The sequence below is a fragment of the Apaloderma vittatum genome, unplaced genomic scaffold, assembly GCF_000703405.1.
Source record: "Apaloderma vittatum isolate BGI_N311 unplaced genomic scaffold, ASM70340v1 scaffold10869, whole genome shotgun sequence".
NCBI lineage: Eukaryota > Metazoa > Chordata > Aves > Trogoniformes > Trogonidae > Apaloderma > Apaloderma vittatum.
In genome coordinates this window covers 32783-49586 of record NW_009735821.1, presented here as the reverse complement: position 1 = coordinate 49586, position 16804 = coordinate 32783, and the positions used below count along the sequence as shown (strand labels likewise).

Genomic DNA, 16804 nt, shown 5'->3' with positions numbered 1-16804 from the left:
CTTTCTAATACCCACAGATTTTACTGCAGATTCCGGGTTATTTGTAGTATCTCTGAAAAAAAAAAAACGTTGTCCGAAAAGAGGAGCGATTCTTCTTTCAGCCCCCGGTGCCTGCAACGCTTCTCCCAAGGCTTTGCCCTTGAGGCGAGCGCTGAGTTTCCAGTCGGTGAAGGCGGGGCGCGGGCGGGGGAGAGCGACCCGACCCGAACCTGACAGACAGCCCAACCCGGGGGAGGCTTACTGGCCCCTCCGCTGGGGCGTGGAGGGCACGGGGGTCGTACTTCCACTGGCACGGATCGTGGATTTGTTTTGCTTTTTTAAATGCCAACTACTGAGTGTGTTCCGATGTCGCGCTGTCGGTTGTCTCGGTCCGAATGGTAAAGTTGCATTAAAATAAAATTACCCTACGAGAGCCTGGGAAATTGGGCACCGGAAAGTTTAGGTTAACTGATTTTTAGAGAGTACTGCACAGGGGGTTAATTTTAAGAGTTATATAAAACTTAAGTTGATGTATAAACAAGCAGGATGTGAAGGATATGAAAATGTCCCAGGAGGTAAATCGAGGTCTGCTGTTCAGAAAATTTAAAACTTCAACATTTGCCTCAATGCTGCATTGTGTACAGTAACAGGAGTTTCATTTTAGACATTTCTTCAAAGTCAACCACCTTCCTGTGGTGGTTTTTTTTTTTGCATTTGTAAACTCTAACTTGGAATCGCTCTATTAAAAAAACCCTGATATTTAACAGACATGGGGCTTCAGCCACTGAATACTGTATCTCAGCTGAATTCCTAAATCTCACTTTTTCCTCCTTAAAAGGAAACTGTTATTAGATGATAGGTGTCAACTTTATTGGCACACATATTAAATCAAACATTAATAACACTGCTGCTCAGCACATATTAATACTTTCTGGGTTCAGAGGAGGAACAGACACACTGCCATTGTTGCTAATCGACAATATTTTAATATAGAAGCACTTGGATACACAAGACATAAATATCACTCACATGAATTTTATGAACTGAAGGATTGTAAATATAGTGTTTAAGCTGAGAGAAATATGGTCATTGAAAGGTGAATCGTGACATGTCTTCTGAAGTTCAAATGCATGTAGAGTTCCTTATCATCTCAATGGATAAGTTAGTATTGTCCACAGTGTCAAACATCCATTGCTCCTGTTCATTAAAGGTAAAAATGTTGTGTTCTCCATTTTCTGAGACCGAAGCCATAAGTGCTTGTGTTTTTCTGAAATATCTGTGACTTATACATATGGTGGTAGCAGGAGAGTCCATATCATGTAGCCATATCCTTCTGTGGATGAGTAAATTTTGACCAGCTCTGATGCCATGCGGCTGTAGCTGTATGGTAGAGAAGGAGGAATGGCTGATTTAGTCCTATCAGTTCTGCAGCATGTCCCAAATGATGATACGGGAAACACTTTCCCAGTGCATGCTCATACTAGGTGACAGGTGTTGTGGAACCAGTTCAGTTATTTGCGTCCTGGGACTCCAGCTATGGCAGTGTCTTGGAAATTAGCTCCTGCAACAAGCACTGAAGTGTGTTGAGAAGAAACTGCTGTAGAAAGAGTAAGAAGTTACTTGAGTTGTGAGGAGGACTTCTGGAAGATATGGAGAACATAAAAGACTGTGAGAGAGTTATTACAGAATAATGGTTTATTACTGTATTTTCTTACAGAGTCACAGCTAAACTTTCAGTGAAATACAAAAAGCAAGTAATTAATGAAACTTTATAGAGGAAAGAAAAGTAAAAATAATACTAGTTGGTTATATAGACATAGCATGTTCTCTCTTTAAGTGGTGTGTTCATTCAGTTTTCCTCACCTCAGAAGATACCTAAAAGTGTCATGAAGGTAGCATAAGTCACTAATGAGATTTCATTGGAGGAAAGAAGGCTAAAAGATGAGGGCTTATATTTGGAAATGAAAGAACAATGCAAGAAACATTTCATAAAGTAGGAGAGTAGATGGTAAAAAGGAAAGCAAACCATTTTTCTTTACTACAAGAATAAAAACATGCTCTAGAAGTCAAAAGCATTTAAAAAAAGGCAACTAGAACTGTTGTGATATGCTTATGCTGGTGGCTATGATTCCTCTCTGTTCAGCTAGACCATGAAAAGTAGCCCAGCTTCTCAGTGGAATCAACTACTTGAGACGAAAGATGCACCACCTGATCACAGGCTCAAAGCAAATTATGATACAATATTGACCCTGTGATCCAAGAACTTTTGCTGATAAGAGGAGAGGCTGGATACTGTGGGGGTTTTTTGATAGTGTAGGTAGGTGTCTAGGTATGAGCAAGAAGCATAACAAATCTAAGAGAAACAAATGCAAAGAAGAGGGACACAGAGATGCAGAATAAAAGATGGTGAGTATGGCTTTGGGAAGTCAGAATAGAACAAAATGAAACAAACAGTAAGGAGAGCTGTTCAGGGTTGCTGCTAGCAAAAAATAACTTCCGTGTGTTTGATTCCTTTTATTCTCAGAGCAATAAGAGTTTGGGCATTCTTTGTGGATTACACAAAAAAATGGGATTACATCAAAGAAATGGCTGATTATTCAGTATTTTTTTCCTGTCAGTGACACCACCACCACCTTAGGACCCTCAATTACTGCTTACTGCTTGGGTCAAGAAAGGGTAATCATATTTAGTGTAATGGATAATTAATCTGTGGAACTCATAGCAAAGAATCTTAGTGAGATAAGTAATTTTGTAAATTTCTAAAAGCTTTAGACAATTAGTGAAGATAGACATCTGCTGTTATATTTTCTGCCCTGGTAATTACAAGGACTATTAATTCTCTCATCTCAGGAGAATGCTCAAGTGATAAGATTAAGAAACTCTTTACATTTTTGTTTCCATATAGTTAGATGACTATGGGAACTTTGTTCTGAAGGGTATAACATTTATGGCAAAATGCTGAATTAGATGTGCAACTGTTTTATTTTTGTTTTACACTTTATTTCCAGTAGACTTTGGCAAAATGATTAAGATGTTTGTCGGCTAGTAGGAAGAGTTCAGATGTAAAGTAAATGAGAGCTGGATGTGCGGAATCACACCTAACAAAATTTATCTCTAATGCAAATAAATCATTTTCTACAAGTCTGCAATTCATATATGCTGCTTGGTTATACCTGTATTTTGACTCAGGCTACCTGATTAATAAGGGACTCTGATTCTTTTTCCCAGTGAAGCATCCTTCCTCATTTTCAAAGGAACCAAGCACATCAAACCCCCAGTCGGGAGCATTTCTGAAGGTTAAGCCAATTGCGTAGAGTGTAATGAGGGGAGCTTTGGCATCCTGCTCTAGGGGCACATGTTTAAAATTCATTGCATGTCTTCTGCAAATGGTGGGCATTTTCTGCTGTCTTTGCCTTTTTGTCAGCCTGCTGGACCTGCAGAACTTTACTATCTCATTATCAGTTCTCATGGGGAGCTGATGTTTACAACAGAGCAGGGAACCCAGTTGCTTCCCTTCCAGGAGGGCATATTTTAGCCATCTCATTTGGGTAGAGAGTTCTAGAGAGCAATGTTCACTCATGCTCTTTTGCTTGTCAGACAATGAGTTTTTTAAGTTGACTATACAAAGAACATCACCTTCTACAGGGAAATTTGTTATTCATCTAAATACTCCACTCACAATTATTTTATTACCATAAAAGTTTAACCTACTAAGTTTGTAACCCTACCCTTGTCTGACAGGTTATTATAGAAGTATACAGAGTAAGAAAACACTGGAGCTTTCTGCTCACGGCCATTCTATGATATAGTCTCGCTCTTCCCTGAAGAGGAGTGTCTTGGGTCTTCCTGCTGTAGCTAGCATGAGTCTCCTGTTGGCTGTCAGTTCTCAACCTGCCGACGACAGATGACAGTTCACATTTAGTCCTGGTTCTGTTAAACATACATGAGAGCATACGTGCAGTTACGCACATGCACAGAGTATAAGCAGTAGGTGTAGTTACACTGCCAGAATACACTTTGTGGGGAGAGAGGAGCAGATTTACCCAGTGTTTTACTTGCAAATTCTTCTCAAGTGTGCCAAAGCAAGCATGAAAGGGACCAGAAGTGGCTTGAACGAATGTGAAGACTACTGTGATAGGTGTTGGACTGTCATACAAGGAAGGAACATTTTTCTTCATGAGAAAGTGACTGTTGTGTGAAACAATTGAGCATTCTGTTACAGAGAAATGTGATAAAACTAAGTAATAAACATTTGAACATCTAGCAGACAGATCAAATTATTTATGATACAGCTCATCACCTGGTTAGAAAAAAGATACTACCAGAGAGAAATATGGGTTGGGGATAGGGGTAAAGGTGCAGGGTTACTGGAAAATACGCTTTACGAAATCAGCACTAACAAGCTGTGAAAACCAGAAATTCATCTAATTCAGCAGCATATAAAGGCAGAACAGAGGAGTAAACATACCACAGAGACCAGATTTATTTACTGTAATTGTGAAGGCAGTCACAACAATGCAGAAGTGCTCAACAAGCAGATAGCAGCAATACACTGTAAAAGCAAGAGTTTTATAAAAGAATCTTCCTCCATATGCCTTTTGCAAAGAAATACAGATGAAAAATATGAAAATGTTTATAACAGCTGGCAGACAAATCTGTAACAATGAAGATAAAGAGACACAGTGTTTTGCTGGGTCCCACCATATGTGTAAGGTTTTTTTTATATAATGCTGGTAAGAATAAACATAACCATGACAATTCAAAAATGACATTTGAGCTGTGTCAACCTTGTTACAGCTATGGTATGCTTATGATTAATGGCAGTCCAATGGACTTATGATGTGTTTTGATTTCATTTTCTTGTCTGAAAGATGATAATGAGGGTTTATTGCAGATGCTCACAGAGACATGCTCGCAAGTGTGAGAGCAGCATGGGACCAAGCTCAGAGATGGTTTTTTGTTTAATGGAAGGTGGACAGACATGGGTTGAGCAGGGACAGAAATTACCTCCTATTAAGATTAAATGAGAGATAACAACTAGAAAAGTAAGTAGGCCAGAAAAAGCTTTGGAAGTGAAGACAAATAATTTACGTTTGAGGTGTTAGAGAGGCCAATGTTCAGCACAACCTCTTTTGCGTCCTGCACTGCAAGGAACTCATGATGACCGAATTAGGCAAAAGCGAGAACCATCTTCTCCAGTTACATGCAGCACACAAAAAACACAGCTGTTGTGGCAAATTCCTTCTAATTTCTGGGCTAGGAGGAGGCTAATAGGCTTTTGGGAAATACTCTGGATCTGCTGTCCATCACATAATCTAAAGTCCCGTACATGGAGTTTGAAATGGCAAAAGAGGGTATTCCAATTGTAGTTGGACATATACAGGTTATCAGATGTATTAATAGATAATACAACTTAGAGAAAATGATTTTGACGAGATTAATAATTTTATGTGCTATATTCATGTAGTAAATCACAGTGATACCTGACTTCATTGGTTCCCTTACTGTTGAGAAATGTACTACAATAGAGCTCTGTTAGTATTAAGAAGTGATATAGCAGCCAGCAGATGGTGAGGGCGGTTTTGAACAAATTCAGACGCCAGACTGAACTAATAGCCTAGGAGGGAACACGTTCACAGTAAGGCTATACTCAAAAGATTTGAGAAAGATCTTCAAAGTGTGTTTCTCCATGAGAACAGGAGAGGAGATCACATGTAGTCTTTTAAGTGAAAGGCTATTTATACCATTTGAAATTTGAGTGTTCTGACAGGTTCAGATTATGAGAGAAAATACAAGATTCTGCACCTGCCACTTTTTGGGGCATTCTAAAGCATTATATCCCCATCTGCAGGGATTTGGATGAGACAGAGGTAATTGTGGAATACCTGCTAATGCCAGGTAAAAATGAACGCCAGCAACTTTTTATGTTCTTCAAATTTCTGCAAGGAAACCTGAACAGCAGAGGAAGTGGATTGGACCAACTAGTTCGTATACATGGGGATAAGAGAGATTTATTGGACCCAGACCTTTTATAATTTATAAAGCTCCTGCTTCCTTCTAAATCCTAGAAAATCAGAGACATGATTTGATTGAGCTTTGTCCTGCTCTTCCAGGCACAGGAGTTCCCATTAGAGTGGTCATCATGGAAATGGTGAAGTTCCTTATGACTGATGAACAAAAGAGCAAATTAAAGGTTAAAGAAAAATATTTGAAGAAAGTTACAGAGACATTGTACTTTAAATATTTAAGAGAACCAACATCAGATATAGATCAAGAGATGAGTCAAAAGACAATATAACCCCATTTTTTTCCAGGTGTTCCTTTCCCCCTGTTCCTTCACTGGCAAGAGTATGTTTTCTCTAGTAGTGTCCACATCAGACATATGCCTGCCCCTGATACACATGGACAGCGATGTCACAGCACACTCTGGTCTCTCTCCTCATTCAAGATCATGGGTTTGTGGAGTAATTTTTTCCAGAGTTAAGCATGAAGGGGCATATGCTGTCAGGGCACTGACTAAAATGTAAACGAACTTAATTTGGTTTGGAAATGGACGTCTACCAATGTGCATGTTTGCGAATGGATTCATGGACAGGATTTTTCTGAACCAAGTTTCAAACACCGAATTGTTGGAAGCCATAATACCGAAACCATTGTTCAAAACATTCCCTAGTATCCACATAAAAGACAGAGATGTCACTGATGTATTTGCCTAGTATGAAAGGTTGGCTATCAAAGAGCCATTTACGGTGCAAATGTTTCTGAGGATAATTATTAAAAATGTAGAGAAATTTTGAGGTAAATAGAATTCACACAATTCCCAAATAGACATGCCTTTCTCAAATGAGAAATATAGAATTGTCCAAAATTCCAAATCCTGAAAGAGTAGTTTTAAATAGAAAACCATAAGGAAATAGGATATTTTGTTTCAGTTATGAAATTTTATCAAGACTGTAAAGATTACATTAAGGACAGAAGTCAGTAAAGGAAGATTACCAGAAGTGAAATGGTTAACTCTACTGAAGTTGCTGGAAGATTTCCTACAGATCAGAAGGAGATATTTGAGAAAGAGGATTTCCTTCACATTCTGGAATTTACCCAGCATGAGAACATGAATGGTAAAACCATAATGCTGCATGTCCAGATGAATTTTCAGAAGGATGTCCTCTTTTGTACAAACGTGCAGCATTGAAGACAAGCTGCAATTACCAGTTCAGAAACAACAAGTTGTCACGCAACTTCTTGTAGTTCGAGATGATTTTTCTCTTCTTTTGTACCAGTACCAGAGACCAGTAACAGCATTGTTTACAATGTTGACAATTAACGTCCCGGTGGAGTGAGTATGTCTCCTTCTGCCTCTAAAAATTTAGGCAATTTTTGAATTTGTCACCAGTTCTACATCTTCAAATAATACTTACACATGTCAAGTGCAACCCCAATCTGATGACACATCCGTCCTTCAGTACCCATGTTCATTCCCAGTAAGGTTTCCTTGGTAGGGATGTGAAGAAACTTCTGGTCTGCAGAACTCTCTTAATGTTTTGTGATCTTAAATCAAACTTCCAATGAAAAGGCAATATAAGAAACAGATCCAGTGTAACACAAAAAGGATCTGGGAAGCTCCATTTGACTGCTCTTCTGCAGATGATTTTAGTCTTCACATAATTGCAAATCTCTTGCAATCGCTCAGCTGATTGACTGTCGTAAGTGAGGAAATGAAGCAATATGCTTTTTACATCAATTTATATGGCATACTGATTGCTTTTTAGCAATTCTGACAGTAAATGTAATTAAATACTTTTTCTGTGATGAACTTTTTTTTGGTCAAATTCCTGGCAATTAAAATATTTCATATTTCTGTTTAAGTATTTGTTGTATTATGAAGTAAAATATGTGAAGTTGTTTATTAATAAAATAGCTAAAATGGAGACTATAATATGTGCAATTATTTGTAGAATTAGCTCCTTTTCTCTGCTTTTGACACTTCTGATGTTTCCTGTGATTATTTTAGGGCTATAAACCATATCTTTTCTGTAAAGATTTTGAGATTGATTTAGAATTTGAAGTACTTTAATGGAAATACAGAAAAAAAAAAGCTTAGAGAAAGTTGAAGTACAGGAATAGGTGTTGAAAGGAGACACCAAGTTATCTGAAGGTTTGAAAAATGTCTTGCAGTAAAAAAACCCAAAATAGAGTGGGCTAGAAATGCTTTGATGGAATGTTTTTCAGCTGATAGTATCTATTCATCAAAATGATACTCTGCTAGAAGGGATCAGTTTTCATATTTCTGGTTTTGAAATGTTTCCAGCAGTTTTAAAGTTGTTAAAACAACCTGTTTCAACATTTTATAAAAGAAAAGAAAATACAATTTTCAGGTCTAAATGCCTTTCTGTCAAAATGTAACCTAATTATGCCAGCCATCTCTGAAGTGAGCTGGAAATACTGCAAATAACCAAAAATCGAATTGCTTTCTGTTTCCTTTTTTTTTTAATTTCTGATCGATCATCAGATTTTTACAAGAGTTCTACATTCTTTCAGGCTTTAAGTAGGGAAAAATGGATGGTCCAGATTGATTTTGAAAATTCAGCTAGTTTAATTCATCAGAAAAGTTCCTTCTGTGAGGCATACTTTTGTATTAATGTATTAAATTCACTTATGACCATGTATTGAGTTTATGTGGCAAGGCTTTGGTAGCAGAATAGCTACAGGGGTGGCTTCTGTGAGAAGCTGCTAGAAGCTTCCCCTATGTCTGACAGAGCCAATGCCAGCTGGCTCAAAGATGAACCCACCGCTGACCAAGGCTGATCCTGTCAGTGACATCAGTAGCACCTCTGGGATAATGTAGATAAGAAGCGTAGAAAGATACTGTGGGACATGGCAACTTCAGCCAGAGAAGAGAGGAGCCAAAATATGTGAGAAGAACAACTCTGAAGTCACCAAGGTCAGTGAAGAAGGAGGGGAGAGATGTGCTGCAGGCCGCAGAACAGAGATTCCCCTGAGTTCTGGTGAAGACCGTGGTGAGGCAGGCCATCCTCCTGCAGCCCATGGAGGTTGATGGTGGAGCAGATGTCCACTGCAGCTCATGGAAAACCCCACGCCAGTGCAGGTGGATGTGCCTTAAGATGACTGTGATCCTGTGGGAATTCCACACTGGAGCAAGCTCCTGGCAGGACCTAAGAGAGAGGAGCCCATGATGGAATGGATTTGCTGTCAGGACTTGTGGTCCCATGAGGGACCCACGCTGAAGAAGTTCATGGAGGACCATCTCCTGTGGGAGGGACCTCACACTGGAGCAGGGGAAGAGTGAGGAGTCCTCCCCCTGAGGAAGAAGGAGCAGCAGAGACAACATGTGATGAACTGACCACAACCCCCATTCCCTGTCACCCTGTACCACTGCAGGGCAGGAGGTAGAGGAATTTGGAGTAAAGTTAAACCCAAGAAGAAGGGAGGAGTGGGGGGAAGGTGTTTTTTAGTTTTGTGTTTATTTCTCATTATCCTACTCTGATTTGTTTGTTAATAAATTAAATTAATTTTTCCCCAAGTTGAGTCTGTATTGCCCATGATGGTAATTGGTAAGTGATCTTACTGTCCTTACCTTGACCCGCTTTCATTATATTTTCTCTCCCCTGTTCAGCTGAGGAGGGGAGTGATAGAGCTATTTTGGTGGGTGCCTGGCATCCAGCGAGGGTCAACCCGCCACTCTGGCACTGGGGCCAGCTTGCATGTAAGAGCCTTTCCTTGTTCTATTGAAGTCTGTCATCTGCTGAAACAGAAGGGCGATATCCAAACCATCAATTAAGAATGATCGTTGGCCTACTCTAATTCCTAATCCATGCTCAGGAATTGGCTGAGAGGGTATAAACTGGCTTAGTTTAAAACCATCCTAGGGACTGATGTAGGCAATTGATTTTAAAGTCCTGTATTTGTTTCCTAGGACAGTTTATTTCATTTGTATTTTGTATAGGCATGTCTTAGGAAGCATACTATCTATATCTTATAATTTCTCATACAAAGACATGAAAGAAGCAATAACTGTAAATAGAACTACAAAAATACAAAACAGACATACAAATTTGCAATGAAGTGATTAGCCATTGGAACAAGCTGTAAATTCAGCATCTCCTAGTGCTTTCTCTTCTTGTCAGGATAAAACAGTCTGCTGCAGAAGATGCACAAGCCAAGGAAAAATTACTGGGCTGAAGAAGGATAGCAGGGTAAACAGTAGATTAAACTGAATAGCCTAATAATCCCTATTGGGGATAAATTACCTAGCAAAATCCTATGCAAAAATATTATTGGCTTTCTTGTGTTGTATTATTATTAGATATAATTATGCATCCATTCATTTTATGGAAATATCTTAAATCAGAATTTGCCACATGAATTTCTCGTTAAACTGATATGCATATTCCAAGGACTACATTTTAACTACAGACAGGAAAGGAGGACACCTTTCTCAGAACTGGCAGGAAATGGTCAAGGAGACATACTTCTGTTCAAGGCAGGGCAGCAATTTGTGCCAAACTTGTTAAATCAAGAAGCACGTCCTGTACAGATTCCCCCATGACACTGGCCAGGACATATATGAATAAGGTTGAGCGGAACTGTATCTTTCAAATCTCCAGACTACAAACATTTTCTGTGTGCTTTTACTAGTCTCATTAATTTTTTTGTCAGATGGGCCTTAAGTTCTGTTTGTTACTGAGAGATGGATCTGGATGTTATATATTAATAAAGAAAATGTTCCCAAATTTTCTACTGGAATCTTCATCTCTCAAAGGCAACTGTGAGGTACATACTGTTCCATGGAGCTAATACATACCTAGAGGATTATTTTTCTTCCTGTGATCCTTTAGACAAAAGTATGCTTGAACTCCCATTGCACTTTTCCACTGGTTCAGTTCAGTAGCCTGTTGCCTGGAGCAATGGATGCAAAATATTAGCTGTTAAAATGTCAAAACTTGTAACAAGCACCAGCAGCCATTACTTGAGGGACATTTAAGCAGGGTTTATTGAATATATTTAAGGCATACAAAAGGCTCCTTTCAAAAGGAAAGGGATTTTTTTTTAGTTATGTTTTATAATATTACATGATACTGGAAGAATCAAACTGAAACATGTCACATAGAATAAAACTCCTAATTAGGGCTCAACTGGCATTTCTGGTGATCCACCATCTCTTAAAGTACAAATCCGTTCACAAAATTTAGTTGGTATGAAATCTGTTCTGCTATCTTTGGCTGTGCTATTGGACATGCTAACTAATTTTGGCAGAAAAAGTCAAATACAGAGCATCAGAGATAGCTAAGTGTACAGTATGGTCTCTGTACAGCTCAGGGCATTGTAAGGCATACTTTGAAGCCAGCTGCGTTTTCAGGGAAGATTTTTAGGTACTAATGTATGTGTGCTGTCTTAGTCTAACTCTGTCCAGAGCTTCAGGTTTAATCCTAGAATTTTCTTATTTATAATAGACTGTGTTCTGTTCCTATTGTACCACTTAACATGTTTCTGAAGCCGTTAGCACACAGAGTCAAAAGTTTCTCAAATTATGAAGAAATTTATCTATCAGCCTGGTGATTTAGAACTGGACTGTCTTCATGTGCACTTACAGAAAATCTTGACTGAGGTTTAACTTTTTCAACAAGATGTGTTGCTGAGCAAACACTCTTTGATAACAATAGCTAGGAGGACTTAGGGCTATTTGTGTAGTCACTTACTTCCTACGAAGTCTGACCGAGTGTGTGGCTAGTGGTACAGATACTGCCCGAAAGGCTGTACAACAATTAATGGAGTATTTATGAAATAAATTTTACAAATTGATAATATTTTAAAGGTATAGGCCTGGATATCAAAAAGGAAAAAATCATTAAATAACACTTTAAAGCTCTACACACGGTAATGATTAATATCTCCCTACCTGTGTAATTTTTATTTTTTTTTCTCTCTCCATGTTTGTCTGTCATGGTGATCTTTGTTTCTTTGATCCTTGCAGACATCTCAGTCAGTCTGTTAGCAGTAGTCGTCAGCTTCTGCGGGCTCGCCTTGCTAGTAGTCTCACTTTTTGTCTTTTGGAAGTTGTGTTGGCCCTGCTGGAGAAGCAAACCTCTCACTTCCAATGCCAGTAATGTCCCTCAGAGCAACTCCAGTGCTCCTACGGAGAGTTTTGATACAAGTGAGAAAAAGGAAGTTAAAGAAAATGGGAAACCTACGACAAAGGTGCTTGAAGCTGCATTGAAAATTAGCCACACTTCACCTGATATACCAGCAGAGGTCCAGAACGCGCTGAAAGAGCATCTGATCAGACATGCACGCATGCAGAGGCAGATCACTGAGCCCACATCATCATCGAGGTAAGTCGGGGGCACTCACATTTGTGGCACCTCTCCTGGGAACAGGTAGAGCCAGAATGCTCTGCTGAAAACTTCAAGGATTCTGGATTATTCACTGACTTCTTAGCAGTTATGTGTGAAACAGCAGTCAGGCAAAGGCAAAACCTTAGTGTCCTTTGAACACAATATTCTGAAACATGGTACACCTTCAGTTGCATCAATATTTTGACACATGAAGATCAAATCTACGTGTTCTACTACTTTGTAACTACAAATGTTGCTAATTCAGGCATTTCCATTTTAGATTTTGTGTATAGGAAAATCTATTTCAGTGTTATTTTTAAAAGTACTGCCAGTCTAGCTTTTCACAGAGATATTTTTATAGATATAGCAGTTGCTTTTGCAGATGAAAGTTTCCCTCTCCACTAAATGACAGGTTTGTTGTTGATGGCACATTTCTTTAAGACATGGTTTGCCACTTATAAAGCAAGAAAAGTCCCAGTCTAAGAATATCGATTCTTATTGGCTGATCTTAAAGCAGTACAGATTTTATTTAGATCTTTAATTAATTTACACACATAGTATTTTTGAAGTATTTATTTTGTATTTAAGTGGAGGACAAAAACTTTTGTTTTGTGTTTGGTACTTCTTTATATTGAAAAGTAGTGAAAATGTGGGCAATGACCTATGGTTTCAGACAGCATTATCTTCAAATACTGTCAGCAAATCTAATGCACGGAAAACAGACAGTGAACTATAAAGATTGCTTTCTACATTAAAAAAAATAGAAAATGAATGTTTTATAAACAAAGAATGGGTAAATGAAGGCTAAAGCAAGTACCTGAACTATTATGCAATGCCATATGTTAGAATACAAATATTATATAGGAAGTAGCTTTCCCTCAATAAACAATTTGCTAAATGAATGCATGCTAACATGCCAACATTTTGAATGTAGTGGGCACATACTTTTTTGGCCTTCTGTGAGTCCCCCAAGAGTGTTTGGCAAGCTCAGTGTGCTCTTTGCAGTGGTGTGTGCCGAAGTGTTTTTTCCCAGCTATTCCAACAGTGTGGAACAGCCAACAGGCAACCACAGGAGGCTCCCAAAAATGAGTGCACTCCAGCCAGGGGAGGTCTAACTTAGCAGCTGAATCATCTCCTGAATTATGAGACTGTACAACTGACTTTAAGCCACAGTGGCCTGGCTATGCCTGGCTCCAGCTACTGTATCCATCTGCTAAGCAAGGGAGCACAGTATCCAAGCAGCTCTGAGGAACATTTCCAAAATACTGGGGCAAGAGCTTTGAAATTTTAACTGTTACACTAAACACAGAGAGACCGAAGCTGATACAACTTAGCATGACAAAGATACTATACAACTCGCTATTGCCTTGTAGGATATTCACTGGAAGAGTTTTATCCATCATGTACCAACATGTAAGTCTGCAGGTAGTCAGACTGTCTGACTTCCTGGACAGACAGAAGGAATAGCCGGCTGGCAAATGGACTGGGATAGTCCCTATGGCACTATAGAGGAAGAAAGAAGTTCCAGGGACATGATCCAGAGCTACTTCAGTCTGTGAAAATATTCCCAGAGACCTCTAGAGTGATCTAGACTGGAACCTAAGTGCATATAAAATATCTGTGAAGCCAAGGACAGTTTTGCAAAATTAAAACCTGCCGTCAATCCTAGTCTTTCTGCGTATGTTTTTAACTTTTTTAAGGGAGCTTTTTCTGTTTATTTTCTCTAGATTGTTTGAGTTAAATCTCTCCTGAGGACAGTTCTTTTGTTTTGAGTAACCCCAGTTGTCCCACCTGGAGACATCACCTTCCTTTACAATTTGCTGAAAAACTCTGCACCCATGCTAAAAAACAGGTTTAGAATGAGATGTCAGAAATGGTCACCAGAAATGGTCCTTTCTGTGTTTGTAAATGCATTTTTCCTATCCCTTGCCTGCCTTAAGGGAATCTTTACCTTTTGACAGCACATATTATTTACTACTTCCAAGAAAAATATGTATGAGATGAAGGTGGGATGTTTAGATCAGCTTTCTGGATTACTCCTTCGTTGTGTTGCAGAATGTTGTATCACAAAATGACCACAACCGGACTCTGATGTCCTTCATTGGGGACCTCTAAATAGAGAGAAGCCATTAGCAGACACAGAGGTAGCACAACTTTCTCTTGCACCATCTTTGATGCATGACATCATTGTGCTCAGGAGCCATAAGTAATCCAAATGCACTGTCTCCCGAAAGTATTCTACACAGAAAGGATCTAAGATAAACATTTGCTGACTGCATTGTCTCCTCTACATTGATCCCACCTGAGCTGGGGCAAATGAAAGGGTTTTGTGACAGGTTTATGGAGCCATCAGATCCCAATTCAAGAAATGGAATCATATTAGTCATTGTAATTGAAGCTATTTTAATAAGAGGCCATTCAGAGCTATAATAAAAAGTGTCTGATAACTTTTTATAGACTAAACAGTTAACAAGGAGATGGAAACAATGCATTTCTGCTTAATTAGAACTATATCATTTTCATAGTTCCCAATAATATGAAAAGACCTAGTTGTTAAAAAAAAGAAAGCACTTCAGTCCTTGATCCCAATTAACCAGTAAACTACAATAGAAGTCCTGCACGAGTGGTATTCATTTACAAACATTTTTTTTCTGTTCTTGAGAATGACTCTTCCCAGTACTTTGTGAAGGTATTCTGTAATATAAGTTATTGCTTCTGTGATATTCCTTTACTCAAATGTTCACCTGTGTTTTCAAAGGACACTCTTTTTGCTCTTTAGCATTAAGTGGGATAGGAGCTTGTCATTCAGCTCTTAAAAGAGCAAGTCAGTTCCCAGGAGGCACAAAGGCAAAAGTGAGGTGCTTGGGAATATTAAAGTTGAAGAAAAACAAGTGGGCCTGTTGACTTTAAGTGATTGCACTACAGCAAGTGCTGGTGTCCATTCCTGGATGTGGTCCAAAAGCTTGGTCTAATGCCATCTAGGAAAGCTAGACCAGAGCCACCCCTCATGAATCTCAAGTCATATAATAAATTAGCGTCCTATCCTTCTCTTTTGTCGTACATATGGCAGTCTTGCTGAGTTGGAAATTGCCTTAATATTATCATTATCCTTGTGGAAACAGAATTTTATATTAGAGTTTTACATAAGATTTGCTATCACTTAAAATTTGTTCTAAGTATTTGTTCTAAGTTGTGGAAAGCTTGTCTGTCATAGGAGCACCACATGCAAGGACCAGTAGAAGTTGAATTTCCTGGATTTGCAAACATTAGAAGCTTTGCAGTGTTTTCACAACCTGGTTACCTGACATCCTTGTACTTCATTATCAGTCATTAATTTCTTTGTTATTACAAAACAAAGGAAGATAAATGTGTTGCCATGACAACAATGAAGCATCTTAATAATTAACAGACCAATTAGCTATCTTGGTGAAAAGCTGTGACTCAGAACAGATTCTAGGCACTATGTAATTAGGGCTTTGGCTTACTAGAACAAAAGAGCTGCTGGTTCCCACAGGCAACAGTCATACAGCACTATTTTACTTCGTGGCATCTCGCAACAATGACTGCATTCACTGGAAGACCTTACATGCATGAAATCTGGAAATTTGAAAGCAGGTCGGTACCTTAGAAATCATAGATTTGGGGTTTATATGTTACTTTTACAAGTATTAACCCAGATCTTTATAAATCATCTTCATAAATCAGAAACCTCACCTGGAGTACTGTGTTCAGCTCTGGTGCCCCTAGCATAAGAAAGACATAGACTTTTTGGAGTGGATCCAGAGGAGGCCCATGAAGATGATCAAGGGGTTGGAGTACCTCTCCTATGAGGACAGACAGAGTTGAGGTTGTTTAGCCTGGAGAAGAGAAGGCTCCAGAGAGACCTTCCAGTACTTAAAAGGAGCCTAGAGGAAAGAAGCGGGGGGACACATTTTATCAGGGAGTGTAGTGATAAGACAGTGAGTAATGGTTTCATATGGAAGGAGAGTAGATTTACATTAGATACAAGGAGAAAATTCTTCTCCATGAAGGTAGTGGAGCACTGGAACTGGTTGCCTAGAGAAGTTGTGAATGCCTCATCTCTAGAAGAGTTCAAGGCCAGGCTGGATGGGGCTTTGAGCAACTTGGTCTAGTGGGAGGTGTCCCTGCCTGTGGCAGGGTGTTGGAAATAGGTGATTTTTAAGATCCCTCCTAACCCAAACCATTTTGTGAATCTATGATTCTATGAAATGCAAGGGAAATCAAGGAAAAGAAGATCCGTCATCTGTTTTCACTCAAACTGGAAATGCCAGTCAGCTTCACCATTTCGTCTGCATAGGCATTTTTCTCCACTGCTTGTCTATGTAGAATTTGGACATGATTATCTGCGCATCTCAGTGCTACAACTGCAGGTGTGAGGAGGTCTCAGGAAGGCCTACCTGCAAGAGTTTCGTTAGCACAGGTAGAAGTAGCGGTAACACAAGTCTTCCTGG

General features: G+C 39.1%; 1 protein-coding gene across 1 annotated transcript in view; it reads left to right on the top strand.

Moving 5' to 3' along the window:
- Positions 1 to 345: 345 nt before the first annotated feature.
- Positions 346 to 16804, top strand: part of SYT10 (synaptotagmin X) — a 34151-nt gene continuing 17692 nt past the window's right edge. Inside the window, exons 1-3 of the mRNA XM_009876742.1 lie at positions 346 to 377; positions 5831 to 5967; positions 11972 to 12329. Coding sequence (XP_009875044.1) covers positions 346 to 377; positions 5831 to 5967; positions 11972 to 12329 — 527 coding nt within the window. The remainder of the gene's footprint in view (positions 378 to 5830; positions 5968 to 11971; positions 12330 to 16804) is intronic.